The sequence below is a fragment of the Bufo bufo genome, chromosome 7, assembly GCF_905171765.1.
Source record: "Bufo bufo chromosome 7, aBufBuf1.1, whole genome shotgun sequence".
NCBI lineage: Eukaryota > Metazoa > Chordata > Amphibia > Anura > Bufonidae > Bufo > Bufo bufo.
Window position 1 is genome coordinate 225,645,612 of NC_053395.1, and position 16,620 is coordinate 225,662,231.

The 16,620-nt window shown below is 49.5% G+C and overlaps 1 protein-coding gene across 1 annotated transcript; it reads left to right on the forward strand.

Moving 5' to 3' along the window:
* Positions 1 to 2,655: 2,655 nt before the first annotated feature.
* On the forward strand, positions 2,656 to 16,195 carry PECR (peroxisomal trans-2-enoyl-CoA reductase). The gene is made up of 8 exons (XM_040440003.1): positions 2,656 to 2,809; positions 3,303 to 3,436; positions 5,190 to 5,355; positions 7,779 to 7,860; positions 8,988 to 9,084; positions 10,507 to 10,617; positions 10,754 to 10,865; positions 15,226 to 16,195. Exons 1-8 carry the CDS (start codon positions 2,698 to 2,700, stop codon positions 15,312 to 15,314), a joined length of 903 nt encoding a protein of 300 aa, XP_040295937.1. The 5' UTR covers positions 2,656 to 2,697; the 3' UTR covers positions 15,315 to 16,195.
* The last annotated feature ends 425 nt before the right edge of the window (positions 16,196 to 16,620 follow it).

Here is a 16,620-nt window from a genome sequence, read left to right on the forward strand (position 1 = left end):
CTGTGGATGACACTGTTATGGGGGATCTGTGGATGACACTGTTATGGGGGATCTGTGGATGACACTGCTATGGGGGATCTGTGGATGACACACTGTTATGGGGATCTGTGGATGACACTGTTATGGGGATCTGTGGATGACACACTGTTATAGGGGTCCGTGGATGACACACTGTTATGGGGATCTGTGGATGACACTGTTATGGGGCATCTGTGGGTGACACATTGTTATGGGGGATCTGTGGGTGACACACTGTTATGGGGGATCTGTGAAGGACACTGTTATGGGGGATCTGTGGATGACACACTGTTATGGGGGATCTGTGGATGACACACTGTTATGGGGGATCTGTGGGTGACACACTGTTATGGGGGATCTGTGGGTGACACACTGTTATGGGGGATCTGTGGGTGACACACTGTTATGGGGGATCTGTGGGTGACACACTGTTATGGGGGATCTGTGCATGACACTGCTATGTGGGATCTGTGGATGACACTGCTATGGGGGATCTATGGATGACACACTGTCATGGGGATCTGTGGATGACACACTGTTATGGGGGATCTGTGGATGACACACTGTTATGGGGATCTGTGGATGACACTGCTATGGGGGATCTGTGGATGACACTGTTATGGAAGATCTGTGGATGACACTGTTATGGGGCATCTGTGGGTGACACATTGTTATGGGGGATCTGTGGATGACACACTGTTATGGGGGATCTGCGGATGACACACTGTTATGGGGGATCTGTGGATGACACACTGTTATGGGGATCTGTGGATGACACACTGTTATGGGGGATCTGTGGGTGACACACTGCTATGGGGGATCTGTGGGTGACACACTGTTATAGGGGATCTGTGGGTGACACAGTTATGGGGGATCTGTGGGTGACACACTGTTATGGGGGATCTGTGGATGACACTGTTATAGGGGATCTGAGGATTGGGGTGTTTAGGTTTGACCCTGTTATGGGGGTGTTTAGGACTGATCCTGTCACAGAGGTGTTTAGGGCTGACCCTGTTATGGGGGGTGTATGAGGCTGACCCTGTTCTAGGAGGTGTTTAGGGCTGACCCTGTTATGGGGGTGTTTAGGGCTGACCCTGTTATGGGGGTGTTTAGGGCTGAAACTGTTATGGGGGTTTGTCTGTGGCTGTCCCTGTTATGGGGGTCCCTCTATTTGTGGCTGTCCCTGTTATGGGGGTCCCTCTGTCTGTGGCTGTCCCTGTGATGGGGGTCCCTCTGTCTGTGGCTGTCCCTGTTATGAGGTCCCCCGTCTGTCCCTGTTATGGGGGTCCTTCTGTCTGTCCCTGGCTGACCCTGTTATAGGGGTCCCTCTGTCTGTGGCTGTCCCTGTTATGGGGGTCCCTCTGTCTGTGGCTGTCCCTGTTATGGGTGTCCCTTTGTCTGTGGTTGTCCCTGTTATGGGGGTCCTTTTGTCTGTCCATGTTATGGGGGTCCCTCTGTTTGTGGCTGTCTCTGTTATGGGGGTCCCTTTGTCTGTGGTTGTCCCTGTTATGGGGGTCCTTTGTCCCTGTTATGGGGCTCCCTCTGTTTGTGGTTGTCCCTGTTATGAGGGTCCCTCTGTCTGTCCCTGTTATGGGGGGTCCCTCTGTCTGTGGCTGTCCCTGTTATGAGGGTTTCTTTGTCTGTGGTTGTCCCTGTTATGGGGATCCCTTTGTCTGTGGTTGTCCCTGTTATGGGGGTCCCTCTGTCTGTCCCTGTTATGGGGTCCCTTTGTCTGTGGCTGTCCCTGTTATGGGGGTCCCTTTGTCTGTGGTTGTCCCTGTTATGGGGGTTTCTTTGTCTGTCCCTGTTATGGGGGTCCCTCTGTCTGTGGCTGTCCCTGTTATGGGGGTACTTCTGTATGTGGCTGTCCCTGTTATGGGGTGTCCCTCTGTCTGTGGTTGTCCCTGTTATGGGGGTTCCTTTGTCCCTGTTCTGGGGGTTCCTTTGTCTGTCCCTGTTATAGGGGGTCCCTCTGTCTGTGGCTGTCCCTGTTATGGGGGTTCCTTTGTCCCTGTTATGGGGGTTCCTTTGTCTGTCCCTGTTATGGGGGGTCCCTCTGTCTGTGGCTGTCCCTGTTATGGGGGTACTTCTGTATGTGGCTGTTCCTGTTATGGGGTGTCCCTCTGTCTGTGGTTGTCCCTGTTATGGGGGTTCCTTTGTCCCTGTTCTGGGGGTTCCTTTGTCTGTCCCTGTTATAGGGGGTCCCTCTGTCTGTCGCTGTCCCTGTCTGTGGCTGTCCCTGTTATGGGGCGTGTCCCCCTGTCTGTGGCTGTCCCTGTTATGGGGCGTGTCCCCCTGTCTGTGGCTGTTCCTGTTATGGGCGTGTCTCTCTGTCTGTGGCTGTCCCTGTTATGGGGTCCCTCTGTCTGTGGCTGTTATGGGGCGTGTCCCCTTGTCTGTGGCTGTCCCTGTTATGGGGCGTGTCCCTCTGTCTGTGGCTGTCCCTGTTATGGGCGTGTCCCTCTGTCTGTGGCTGTCCCTGTTATGGGGCGTGTCCCCCTGTCTGTGTGGCTGTCCCTGTTATGGGGCGTGTCCCCCTGTCTGTGTGGCTGTCCCTGTTATGGGGCGTGTCCCTCTGTCTGTTGCTGTCCCTGTTATGGGGCGTGTCCCTCTGTCTGTGGCACTATGGTAACGCGCACTCTGAACGCGGATGTGTCACGTGATCTCTGCAGACTCATCATGGCGGCTCGCAGTGTGTTCGCTCCTGGACTGTTCAGGGACAAAGTCGCCATCGTGACCGGAGGGGGCACCGGGATCGGGAAAGCCATCGCGGCCGAGCTGTTGGCACTAGGTGAGGAGTCCGGGGCGCGGCGTCTCCGGATGACACGGCATTGCTGCTCCTGCTGGCGGTGACATAAGACTCCTGCACCCCTCAGTCCGATGTAAAACTACAAGTCCCAGCATGCAGTGCGGCTCACAGAGTGAAAATAGCGCAGAGAGGTCGGCGCCGCGTGCTGGGACTTGTAGTTCTCCGGCTGTTGGTCAGGTACAAGAGCTTCCTTCCATCCTGTAGTTTACCAGGACGAGACATAAGATGGGGTGAGGGGTCCCTGGGGAGTCCGCAGACCCCCATAACAGGGCCAGCCTCACATTCATCTATATGGAAGGTATTTTCTGAATTATCTGCCCTGTCCGATTTCACCCTCATTTACTGACAGCAAGCAGAGATCTTGGTTACCAATAAGGTAAGGCTACCAAAAGACAACTGACTAGTGACTGACCCCCATTCGTTTCTGCTGTCCTCCATGCTTTACACTGTGGTTGCTCTTGTTGTGTCTCTGCAGGCTGCAGCGTCGTCATTGCCTCCCGCAAACTGGAGCGGTGTAAAGAGGCCGCCCAGGATCTGGTGTCACAGATCAGCCCCCCGGACCCCTCCATGGTGACCGCTCTGCAGTGTAACATCCGCAAGGAGGAGGAGGTGAGCGGGGGACCGCGGAGGGGCGGTCAGGCCTTCAGCAGCACAGAGGACTTCAGCAGGGGGGATCATGTCAGAGAGGAGAACACACCTCATTTCAACTCTCTGTGCAGACCTGTCTATTAACCCCCGCCTTGCCAGTGCTGTCCTCAGTCACCTCAGGTGCAGTCTAGTGTCAGTTCGCTCATCGCTAGTCATGACCCCCAATGCAAGTCAATGGGGACAGATCGGTTTTCTCTGCCACAATCGAAAACGGGTTCGTCCCCCACTGACTTTCAATGGAGTTCATGACGGATCCGTCTTGGCTATGTTAAAGATAACGGATGCGGATGGTTGTATTATCAGTAACGGAAGCGTTTTTGCTGAACCCTGCCGGATCCAGTAAAGCGCTAGTGTGAAAGTCGCCTTATTCCGGCTGCCTCTCGCCATGTTTGCCGTGCTGCGGCCGGACCTCCGGCCCGCTACCCATTATAGTCAATGGGGCAGACCTCCGGCGGTACTGTGCACTAGCGGCAGCATGGATTCGGCAGGCTGTTCACCCCCCGGAGAAGGGTGCCGCTAGTGTGATGCTAGCCTTAACCCCCACCCTGCCGGCTCTCTCCTCATTCACCTCAGGGGCAGTCTATTAACCCCCACCCTGCCTGCACTCTCCTCATTCACCTCAGGGGCAGTCTATTAACCCCCACCCTGCCTGCACTCTCCTCATTTACCTCAGGGGCAGTCTATTAACCCCCACCCTGCCTGCACTCTCCTCATTCACCTCAGGTGCAGTCTATTAACCCCCACCTTGCCTTCACTCTCCTCATTTACCTCAGGGGCAGTCTATTAACCCCCACCTTGCCTTCACTCTCCTCATTTACCTCAGGGGCAGTCTATTAACCCCCACCCTGCCTGCACTCTCCTCATTCACCTCAGGTGCAGTCTATTAACCCCCACCCTGCCTGCACTCTCCTCATTTACCTCAGGGGCAGTCTATTAACCCCCACCCTGCCTGCACTCTCCTCATTTACCTCAGGGGCAGTCTATTAACCCCCACCTTGCCTTCACTCTCCTCATTCACCTCAGGGGCAGTCTATTAACCCCCACCCTGCCTGCACTCTCCTCATTTACCTCAGGGGCAGTCTATTAACCCCCACCTTGCCGGCTCTCTCCTCATTTACCTCAGGGGCAGTCTATTAACCCCCACCCTGCCTGCACTCTCCTCATTCACCTCAGAGGCAGTCTATTAACCTCCACCCTGCCTGCACTCTCCTCATTCACCTCAGAGGCAGTCTATTAACCTCCACCCTGCCGTCTCTCTCCTCATTTACCTCATAGGCAGTCTATTAACCTCCACCCTGCCGTCTCTCTCCTCATTCACCTCAGAGGCAGTCTATTAACATCCACCCTGCCGTCTCTCTCCTCATTTACCTCAGGGGCAGTCTATTAACCCCCACCCTGCCTGCACTCTCCTCATTCACCTCAGAGGCAGTCTATTAACCTCCACCCTGCCTGCACTCTCCTCATTCACCTCAGAGGCAGTCTATTAACCCCCACCTTGCCGGCTCTCTCCTCATTTACCTCAGGGGCAGTCTAGTAACCCCCACCCTGCCTGCATTCACCTCAGGGGCAGTCTATTAACCCCCACCCTGCCTGCACTCTCCTCATTTACCTCAGGGGCAGTCTATTAACCCCCACCTTGCCGGCTCTCTCCTCATTTACCTCAGGTGCAGTCTATTAACCCCCACCCTGCCGTCTCTCTCCTCATTCACCTCAGGTGCAGTCGCTGGTGAAATCTACTTTGAAACTTTACGGTCGCATCGACTTCTTGGTCAACAATGGCGGAGGACAATTCCCGAGTCCAAGCGAAGCAATTACTTCGAAAGGCTGGAACGCCGTGGTGGATACCAACCTCACCGGCACCTTCTATTGCTGCAAAGAAGGTGAGTATTAAATGGTTTGTCCAAGACAGGAATATCGCACAATCAGCGCCGGCGAGGTTGAGTTATGGAAACAGCGGAGCACCGGGCACTTGACCGTTTCTGCAACTCTGCCTCTCCAGGCCGCTGCTTACTGTGGGTTATTCCCATCCCCTCCATGAAAGCGACAAGCCTTTAAAGGGAAATATGTCCGGGGCTGGCTGCACTGGCCCTTAAGTGGCGGTGCATCCTTAAAGGGGTCTTCTGGGACCTATTCTCCGGATAAGTCATCAGTTTCAGATCTGTGGGGGTCTGACTCCCAGCACCTCCACCAATCAGCTGTTTTGAGCCGCAGTATCGGAGTGGAGGGCTCCATACACTGGGGCACATTTACTCAGGGACTTAGACATAAAAAGTGTCGCAAGTCTCCTTTTTTGTCTGGCCGTTCGACAATATTGTGTTGCACGGCCCGTTTTGTGCTACGTGCGCCAGTTGTGTGTGACTGGTGGGCAGCTCAGCTCCTATTGAAGGGAGGAAGACGGCCTTCGGCCTCTTTATACATCACCTGGCACAGCGCCACCCATTGTATACTGTCTGTGCTTGGTATAGCAGCTCGGCCCCGTTCATTTGAATAGGACTGAGCAGCAGAAACATCATGTGACCAATAGATGAGACGTCATTGGACGAGGAAGAGTCCACAGGGCTTTAATCACTGCAGTCTCTTCCTACAGCTGATTGGTGACTTTTATGGAAGTTTAACCCCTCATGATCAGATATCGGTGGCCTATCCTGATGATAGGTCATTGATGTGTAAATCCCAGAAAACCCCCTTTAAATGCTACCCAGCCATAGATACATCTGACCCCGCGTAGTACACAGCCCAGCAGCGAGTGATAGAACAGTCAATAGGAGCTGCAGGGGTTAACAGGGCAGGAGCCGGGGGCAGTAAGTCACAAGTCCCTGTCACCTGCAGCTGAGATCCGGCAGAGAGTCCCCCCCCCCCCCCCTCCCTGTGTAAATAGGGGAAGGTTCATATGGGTTTTGAGATTGTAATAGGTGTCTGTGCCGGAGGGATGAGGTGGCTGTGCGAGGACCAATCAGGAGAAGGCATTCCGGTACCATCTCAAGAGCAAGGCTTCGGGCATTACTTAAAATATAATTATAACCAGATAACCCCTTTAAGAATTAAAGGACGACCCCTTTAACATGTTTACCTGCATCCGCTGTATGTAGGAGGCAGACGTAGCTGAGCTTTAGATCCCGCCGCTGATAAAAGATGGCGGCTATGATTGTTTTTACCCATCACCAGAAGCGGCCTCCACGATAGCCTCACATCAATCTCTGCTTGGTGGATATGGCTCTCCAAGGAATACCTACATCAGCAGAAACTATCCCTCTTGACCACCTGAATAACCCTAAAGAGCTGAGCCCCCTCCCCAATAAAGGGTGACCCCCACAGAGTGCCCCAGTATCCCTACATGACCCTAAACCCAGAACAGCATAGGACCAGATAGGGTGTAGTACATAGTACTGGTGCCACGACTAAGAAACAGTGCCCCAGTGTGTTTCAGTAGGTTACATAGGATCCAGGTAGATAGCGGGGAACACATAGGGCAAGCTCACCATAGCTAGTGTCAGGGCACATAACTTGGCTTCAGCACCCCCACCCTTGGGGGTAGGAACCGGTCTATCCTTCCAGTATGTGTCAATAAAAGTGCAAATGACTTTTCAGAATATGCTGCCATATGTGTATACAGGAGTGATAAGACTACGACTTGTGTCTGACATTTTAGCATATGCCCCTCTGCAGGCTCCATCTTGAATTCTCAGTTGCCTCTGAGCGGAGGGGTGTAGATGAGCTGTAATAATGTCTGCCCATAGACTACACATGATAACAGCAGATCCTGCTTCCTAGCTCTCTCTCACTCAGTCAGAACCATGCAGAACATTATAGAGAAGGACTGAGTAGTATAGATGTGAATAAAGCACTTGAAGTGAGATATAACACTTGCTATGGCTGCTGCAGCCTCTGTGCCTGTGTCTCCCTCACTGCAGCTACATCCTCCCCATCCCCTCTCCATATACTTCTACTAGGTGCTGTAATCTGATCCCTCAGTGAGCGGGCAGTCTGCTTTGATCTCACAAGACTAGTTAAGGATGGGGGGAAGCTGATAACTGGAGAACAAGGCATTTTTATCTGATATGATCTATTACAAACGTTCTTCTCCTCTGTGCTGGAGCTGTGGCTGAGCCGGTTCTGATGTCCGACCCCTGAGAATCCAAAGAATCTGCCACTGAATAAAGACCCTGAGCCCCCAACATCTCCGCCCACTAAAGCCTGTACCATTATAGTATCGCCTGGTTATTCATGATAAAATGAGGAGCCACCTTATAGCTGCCCCTTGGAGGTAGATCACCGAGAGTGACAGTTGTCTTTTTTCGTGTAGTGTACAACACCTGGATGAAGGAGCATGGCGGCGCCATCGTGAACATTGTGGCAGACATGTGGAAGGGATTTCCTGGCATGGCGTAAGCTTCCCATTGTACAATAACCTAATGTAGGAAAAAACTAATTACTGCCCCCATTATAAGCTGTTAGGATGTGTCTGGTGCTGACTGTGTCCAGTGACAACCAGCAGAATAGTGAGTGCAGCTCTGGAGTATAATACAGGATGTAACTCCGGATCAGTACAGGATAAGTAATGTATGTACACAGTGACTGCACCGGCAGAATAGCGAGTGCAGCTCTGGAGTATAATACAGGATGTAACTCAGGATCAGTACAGGATAAGTAATGTATGTACACAGTGACTGCACCAGCAGAATAGTGAGTGCAGCTCTGGAGTATAATACAGGATGTAACTCCGGATCAGTACAGGATAAGTAATGTATGTACACAGTGACTGCACCGGCAGAATAGCGAGTGCAGCTCTGGAGTATAATACAGGATGTAACTCAGGATCAGTACAGGATAAGTAATGTATGTACACAGTGACTGCACCAGCAGAATAGTGAGTGCAGCTCTGGAGTATAATACAGAATGTAACTCAGGATCAGTACAGGATAAGTAATGTATGTACACAGTGACTGCACCGGCAGAATAGTGAGTGCAGCTCTGGAGTATAATGCAGGATGTAACTCAGGATCAGTACAGGATCAGTAATGTATGTACACAGTGACTGCACCAGCAGAATAGTGAGTGCAGCTCTGGAGTATAATACAGGATGTAACTCAGGATCAGTACAGGATAAGTAATGTATGTACACAGTGACTGCACCAGCAGAATAGTGAGTGCAGCTCTGGAGTATAATACAGGATGTAACTCAGGATCAGTACAGGATAAGTAATGTAATGTATGTACACAGTGACTGCACCAGCAGAATGGTGAGTGCAGCTCTGGAGTATAATACTGGGTGTAACTCGGGATCAGTACAGGATAAGTAATGTATATACACAGTGACTGCACCAGCAGAATAGTGAGTGCAGCTCTGGAGTATAATACTGGGTGTAACTCAGGATCAGTACAGGATAAGTAATGTATGTACACAGTGACTGCACTGGCAGAATAGTGAGTGCAGCTCTGGAGTATAATGCTGGATGGTTTGGGACTTCAGTGTTTGGTGCTTACATTCCCAGCTGTATTTTTTGGGTGATAGGCACACGGGAGCAGCACGAGCCGCTGTGGACAACCTGACAAAAAGCCTCGCTATTGAATGGGCGCACACTGGTGTCCGGATCAATTCTGTTGCTCCTGTAAGTATCTTGGATTTTTCTATTTTTATTTTAACTACGTCTTCTTACCTGGTGATATCTGTCCAATTTCTCTACGCTGTCAGAAGAATAGTGAGAGCAGCTCTGAATGTGACCAGAATATTAGAGCTGGTGAGAAGTATACGTTCTGTAGATTCAGCTTTACATCTGAGAAATCCTGGTAATCCGGAATATAAAAATGAGTCCTGCGCCAGATTAACAGGATTTTACCTGACCCTGCTGCTCTTCATGGGACATTTCAGAGAAATCGTGATTGACTTTCAGCAGCAGAGTAGTCGTACCGTGTGGACGCACCATAGCGTTCTATGAAAGGGACTGTCCAAGTTATTTTTACTGATTATCTGTCCTTAGGATAGGTCATCGATATCAGATCAGTGGAGGTTCGACACCTGGCACCTCCGCCGATCAGCTGGTTAAAGAGACGGCTGTGCCGTGCCAGCGCAGCCTTTCCCTTTATTGTTTCCCTGCTCACCATCGCAACGGCAGCAGTGATCAGTGTAATTACAAGAAGCCGCTCCATTCACTTCAGTGGGACGGGTCTGTAGTATACACTTGACTAGGTACGAGCCGCCCCACTGAAGTGAATGGAGCGGCTTCTTGTAATTACACTGATCACTGCTGCCGTTGCGATGGTGAGCAGGGAAACAATAAAGGTAAAGGCTGCGCTGGCACGGCACAGCCGTCTCTTCAACCAGCTGATCGGCGGAGGTGCCAGGTGTCGAACCCCCACTGATCTGATATAGATAACCTATCCTGGGGACAGGTCATCAATAAAAATAACTTGGACAACCCCTTTAATCTGTCATTAATTGCCTGACTATTAAATGGTTGTTAAAAAAACCTGATCACATTAAATACTGGATTATTGGAATTTCGCTTTAATTTTTGCAAACCGCTAAATGCGAGACTGTCGCCTGTCTCTGCTGTACGCTCTAACGTCATAGTTAGGGATGAGCGAATTTCAAATTTTGAAATTCGTTTTCGGTTCGTGTTTACTGAATTGTGTTATGGATTCCGTTACCACGGACCATAACACAATTCCATGACGGAATGCCTTTAGAGGCGTTCCGTTATTTATTCTGTCATAATAGAAGTCTATGGGCTGCAGAACGGATCCGTCCGGTTTACATTATGCAGGACAGGACTCCAGCATAACGTAACCGGATGGATCCGTTATGCAGCCCATAGACTTCTATTATGACGGAATGAATGCCTCTAAAGGCATTCCGGTACACATTCCGTCGTGGAATTGCGTTATGGTCCGTGGTAACGGAATCCATAACACAATTCAGTAAATACCACAACACAAACTGCACACAAACTTCAAAATATAAAAATTCGCTCATCCCTAGTCATAGTGATCCCAACCACAGGTTACTTACCTCTTGATTCTGTATTTTGCAGGGAACCATCTTTTCGAAGACTGCCACTGAGAATTACGGAGACATGGGGCTCAATATGTTCCACAGCTATATCCCTAATATTCCAGCTAAGAGACTCGGACTCCCTGAAGAGGTAGGAAGGGGTCCGGGCTGAGGTCTCCAGGTCACAAACCCTGAGCTGTAACAAATATTACACCCATTAGCATCTTTCTTCAGATCTTCATGGGCTCCTGCAGGAGTATCTGAAGTTTCGCTTCTCTCCCATACAGATCTCGCCGATGGTTTGTTTCCTGTTGTCTCCTGCCGCCTCCTTCATCACTGGAGAGACTGTGAAGGTCGACGGCGGGCAAAGCCTGTACCACAGCAGTTGGCATGTGCCAGGTAGGAGATACGTCCCCACAGGGGCCTAGTTCTGCGGCTACAGAAAACGACATTGCGGTTCCACGTGATAAAAAAAAATAAAAAAAATTTCAGGGCAGTTTCGTATGTTACAGTTTTCCCTATAAAACAAGCTCTAAAAAATGCAAAATCCATCCACTGACAGAGGCCAAGAGAGCGTCTCTTCAGCCCCCACCGAGCCGGTATACAGTGATATGTGACTACAGGGCCTCAGCTGCAGGGTTCAGTCTTTAGTGTCTTCTGAGCTGTCACCTTAATTAAAGGGGTGCAGCATTATATCAGACCTCCCAGAGTGGTGATCGTACTTACCTGGTCTCCGCTGCTGGGTGGCCGGCCTTTCATCTCCCGTCTGCACTGATGTTGAACGAGGGGCACGTGAACGCTGCAGTGGTGACCTGCTCCTCATGGTCACATGATGCGCTTACCTCCCATCAACAGGATGTTGATAACGGCGCCGGCCGTGGAGCAATAGAGACTGAACTCTGCAGTGGGGGCCGGTACCTACGATCACCACCGCGGGTCGCCCACTCTTGGAGGTCTGATAGAAGGTTGGAGAACCCCTTTGAAGAACTAACTTGTTTTCTGCCATTTTTGTAATGTTTCAGATGCTAAAAAATGTAACAAATAGACAGATGATAACTTGTTTATGAAGAGGTTCTCCAGGACTTAGATATTGAGGGTCCATCCTCAGGACAAGCCATCCTTCCACCAGGTGGGAGTGTAATATATATATATATACTCTGCCTGTCCCAAAAAAAAAAAAGATTGATTCTCAATGGGGTTAAGGTCTGGACTCTGTGGTGGCCAATCCATGTGTGACAATGATGTCTCCTGCTCCCTGAACCACTCTTTCACACTTTGAGCCCGATGAATCCTGGCATTGTCATCTTGGAATATGCCCGTGCCATCAGGGAAGAAAACATCCATTGATGGAATAACCTGGTCATTCAGGATGTTCAGGTGGTCGCTGACCTCATTCTTGGAGCACTTACTGTTGTTGAACCTAGACCTGACCACCTGCAGCAACCCCTGATCATAGCACTGCCCCCACAGGCTGGTACAGGAGGCACTAGGCATGATGGGGGCATCACTTCATCTGCCTCTCTTCTTACCCTGATGCGCCCATCACTCTGGAACAGGGTAAATCTGGACTCATCAGACCACACGACCTTCTTCCATTGCTCCAGAGTCTAATCTTTATGCTCCCTAGCAAATTGAAGCCTTTTTTTCTGGTTTCCTCACTGATTTGTGGTTTTCTTACGGCTACGCAGCTGTCCAGTCCCAATCCCTTGAGTTCCCTTCGCATTGTGCGTGTGGAAATGCTCTTAGTTTCACTATTAAACATAGCCCTGAGGTCTACTGTTGTTTTTCTTCAATTTGATTTGACCAAACGTTTAAGGGCTCTTTCACACTTGCGATGTTCTTTTCTTCCGGCATAGAGTTCCGTCGTCGGGGCTCTATGCCGGAAGAATCCTGATCAGGATTATCCTAATGCATTCTGAATGGAGAGAAATCCGTTCAGGATGCATCAGGATGTCTTCAGTTCCGGACCTGAACGTTTTTTGGCCGGAGAAAATACAGCAGCATGCTGCGCTTTTTGCTCCGGCCAAAAATCCTGAACACTTGCCGCAAGGCCGGATCCGGAATTAATGCCCATTGAAAGGCATTGATCCGGATCCGGCCTTAAGCTAAACGTCGTTTCGGCGCATTGCCGGATCCGACGTTTAGCTTTTTCAGAGTGGTCACCATGGCTGCCGGGACGCTAAAGTCCTGGCAGCCATGGTAAAGTGTAGTAGGAAGCGGGGGAGCAGTATACTTATCATCCATGCGCATGGGGCGCTCTGACGTCATTCTGGAGCGCCCCGGGAGCCGCACGGACTGTAAGTATACTGCTCCCCCGCTCCCCACTACTACTATGGCAACCAGGACTTTAATAGCGTCCTGGCTGCCATAGTAACACTGAAAGCATTTGGAAGACGGATCCGTCTTCAAATGCTTTCAGTTCACTTGCGGTGTTACGGATCCGGCGTGTAATTCCGGCAAATGGAGTGCACGACGGATCCGGACAACGCAAGTGTGAAAGAGCCCTAAGTGATCGCCAATCACGATCATTCAGGATTTTTTTCCCGCCACATTTCTTCCTCGAATACGATGGGTCCCCACTATCCTTCCAGTTTGTAATAATGCGTTGGACAGTTCTTAACTAGTGTTGAGCGAACTTCTGTTTTAAGTTCGGCGTCTAAAGTTCGGCTTCCGGTTAGCGGAGAATCCTGATATGGATTCCGAATTCCGTTGTGGTCCGTGGTAGCGGAATCAATAATCGGCCATTATTGATTCCGCCACCACGGACCACAACGGAATTCGGAATCCATATCGGGATTCTCCGCTAACCGGAAGCCGAACTTTAGACGCCGAACTTAAAACAGAAGTTCGCTCAACAATATTCTTAAAGGGGTTATCCCATCATAATGATCACTGTTAAATCTGTTAATGATTTGACAGTGATCATTTTTGTAAATATACTTTATTAACAAATTCCCACCGTTTAGGATAAAATTCATCCCCACTTACCTTATTGTTGTGACTCGGTCTCCCCTGGTTACGACCACCGCTCTTCTGCAAAATCCCGATGGTCGCGCTTGCCCAGAAGATTCCTTTTCTCCCGGCTGGGCTGCTCGCTGTCCTGAACGCGCACGCTGCCGCGCATGCGCGACGGTGACTTCTTCCCGGCCAGAATAGTACAGAGCTGCGAACGCGCACACCGGCTCTGTACTATACTGGCCAGAAATAAGTCACCATGGCGCATGCGCAGCGGCGTGCGCGTTCAGTCCAGTGCGCGGCCCGGCCGGGAGAAGACTTCAATCAAGATGAAGCCCGCCCCCAGCCAGAATCCAGGAAGTGAACGCGCGGTGGCAGCAGGTGAGTATAAAAACGCAAAGTGGGATAACCCCTTTAACCCAATTTTTGTAGTTTCTGAAATCTCCTTAGATGTTTTCTCTGCTTGATGCATGCCAATGATTTGACCCTTCTCAAACAGACTAACCTCTTTTCCACGACCACGAGATGTGGCTTTCGACATGGATGTTTAAGAAATGAGAAGCAACTCATTGCACCAGTCGGAGTTAAATAACTTGTTGCCAGCTGAAAGATAATCGCCCCCGTGCTGTAATTACCCAATAGGAGGCTCATAGATATTTGCTTAGTTACATCCAGGTGGCAATTTATTTATTTTTTGGACAGGCAGTGTATATATACTGTATGTATGTATGTATGTATGTGTGTATATATATATATATATATATAATTTTATAATAGTGCCAGTGTATGTATGTGTGTGCAGACTGAAATGCGGACATGGTTGTGTGCATGAGGCCTAAATGTCAGAAGTAAAAGGCCTGTTGTTTTCTGCCCCCTAGAGGAGGTTGATGAGATTGACACAGATCAGCTTTGGCTTTCTTTGTTAATAAGTAAAGGGGTTATCCGTAAAATGATAATGATGACCTCCGGATAAGTCATCATTATCAGATTGGCGGGGGTCCTGAGTTCCGGCACCCCCGCCGATCAGCTCCCAGCAGCTTTCCAAGCACAGCGCTGACTGATGTACGTTGACATCTCATGACCTTCGAAGAGGTCGCATCACTCATTGAGCGCCGACCTCTTCGAATAGCTGAACAGCTCGGGCCCTGGGTGTCGCATCCTCTGTGGATAGGTCATCAATATATATATTTCTGGATAACTCCTTTTAATTAAAGAGGTTGTCTCATGTCGGCAAATGGCATTTATCATGTAGAGAAAGTTAATACGAGGCACTTCCTAATGTATTGTGATTCTCCATATTGCCTCCTTTGCTGGCTTGATCCCTGGCTGCCAGAGAGGCTTGCACTTTTTCCTATAGTGTGCAAGCATGACCACTGCTGCCTTATTGTAGGGTGGTCATAACCCCTGGAAACGAGCAGCTTATAATGTGATGGAAAAATGAATCAAACCAGCAAAGGAGGCAACATGGAGAATCACACAATACATTAGGAAGTGCCTTGTATTAACTTTCTCTACATGATAAATGCCATTTGCTTGAAGGGACATAACCCCTTTAACAGCAGCAGTGGGAGATGTAATGTCTTTCACCCGGGCAGGTAAACTCTGTTTTATTGACCTCTAATGTTGGATTTCCATGTTCTGGCCGCCATGCGGTGGACACGGGTTGACCAATGGCTGCAGAAATCTGAAAGTGATACGACTTAGAACCGATTGCGGCCGCCTTATGAATACCTCTCCTGTGATTATCACTTTGCACTTCTAGGTATTGGCCTCGTTCCTCACGCACTTTGTCCTCCCTTTTCAGATCACAGCAGGTGGCCAGAGGCTCCAGATGGGGAGAACGCCAAAGCTTTGAAGAAAATGATTGCAAACCTCCCCTCTCCAAAGATGTGATGTCTGGGGCTGGGCTCTGGAAGGTCGCCATGCCACCTGGCTTAATTGCCAAGCTGAACGAATGCACTAATGAACGTGATGCCTTATTATCGATGACTGGGTAAATGCAGAATAGAAATGGCCAGACCCGACAACCATCTAATGTGTATGGGGGGGGGTCTTCTGACTCTTCCCTGATGGCAGGGGTTGGGGGAGATGAGGATTGGAGAAGTTGGGGGGGGACCACTGTAAGAATAGAGTGACGGTCACACATGTGCGCTGCCGCTCCAGTCATCTCTATAGGACTGCCGGGGACAGCTGCGTGGAGTGTCAGTGTGCATGCATGACCACGGCTTCATTCATACAGTGGCACCCCAGCCATTGGATCACACCTTTTATAATCTAAACTGCACTCAAAGTCTTCAGACCCTTTCACTGTTTTTCACATATGTTGCTACTTGTGCTAAAATAAAACAAAATCTGGTTTTCCCATCATTCTGTACTAAATTCCCCCATAATGAGAAAGTGAAAACAGAATTTTCGAAATTTTTGCAAATTTATTAAAAAGGAAATAACTAAATTTTCATATGGACATAAGTCTTCAGCCCCTTTACTCGGGTCTTAGTTGAAGACCCTTTTGGCAGTGATTCCATTCCATGGGGATGATACCACAAGGTTTACACCTGGATTTGGGGATTTCGTCCATTCTTCTCTGCAGATCCTCTCCAGGTTTGTCAGGTTGGATGGGGGCCCTTGTGGACAAGAGATGTTCCATTGCATTCAGGGCTCTGGCTGGGCCACTCGAGGACATTCGCAGAGCTGTCCATAAGACGCTCCTTCCTTGTCTTGGCTGCGTGCTTAGGGTCATTGTTTGAGGTCCAGAGCTCTGGATCAGGTTTCCATTAAATGTTATGTACACGTTTGGGGGCAGTTATTATAAATTATTGCATTGTACTTCTTTTGAGCTAAAATATATATTTTTTCAATTGGTCTTTATGAAAAATATTGAGCCCTTTTCTCTGTACAGCCTTGAGATTCTCTAGTAGCATGCTCTGTGTTTTCACTGTGTTCCGTCAGGCAGCTCAGCTGACGGCTCCTTATCTATCTCTCTCATTATAACTCATTTCTTATCTTACTTATAAGATTGTGGCTTAAACAAGTGTTTATGACCAATTAACAATTTAGAGATAAGGGTTCTTAGATGACACAAAGTGAAGACAAAAAGTACAATTCACACCACTAGACAAATAGTTAACCCTTTGTGACAGAAGGGCTGAATATTTTTTTTTTTTTAGTAAAGACCAATTGAAAAAAAATGAGTTGTAGC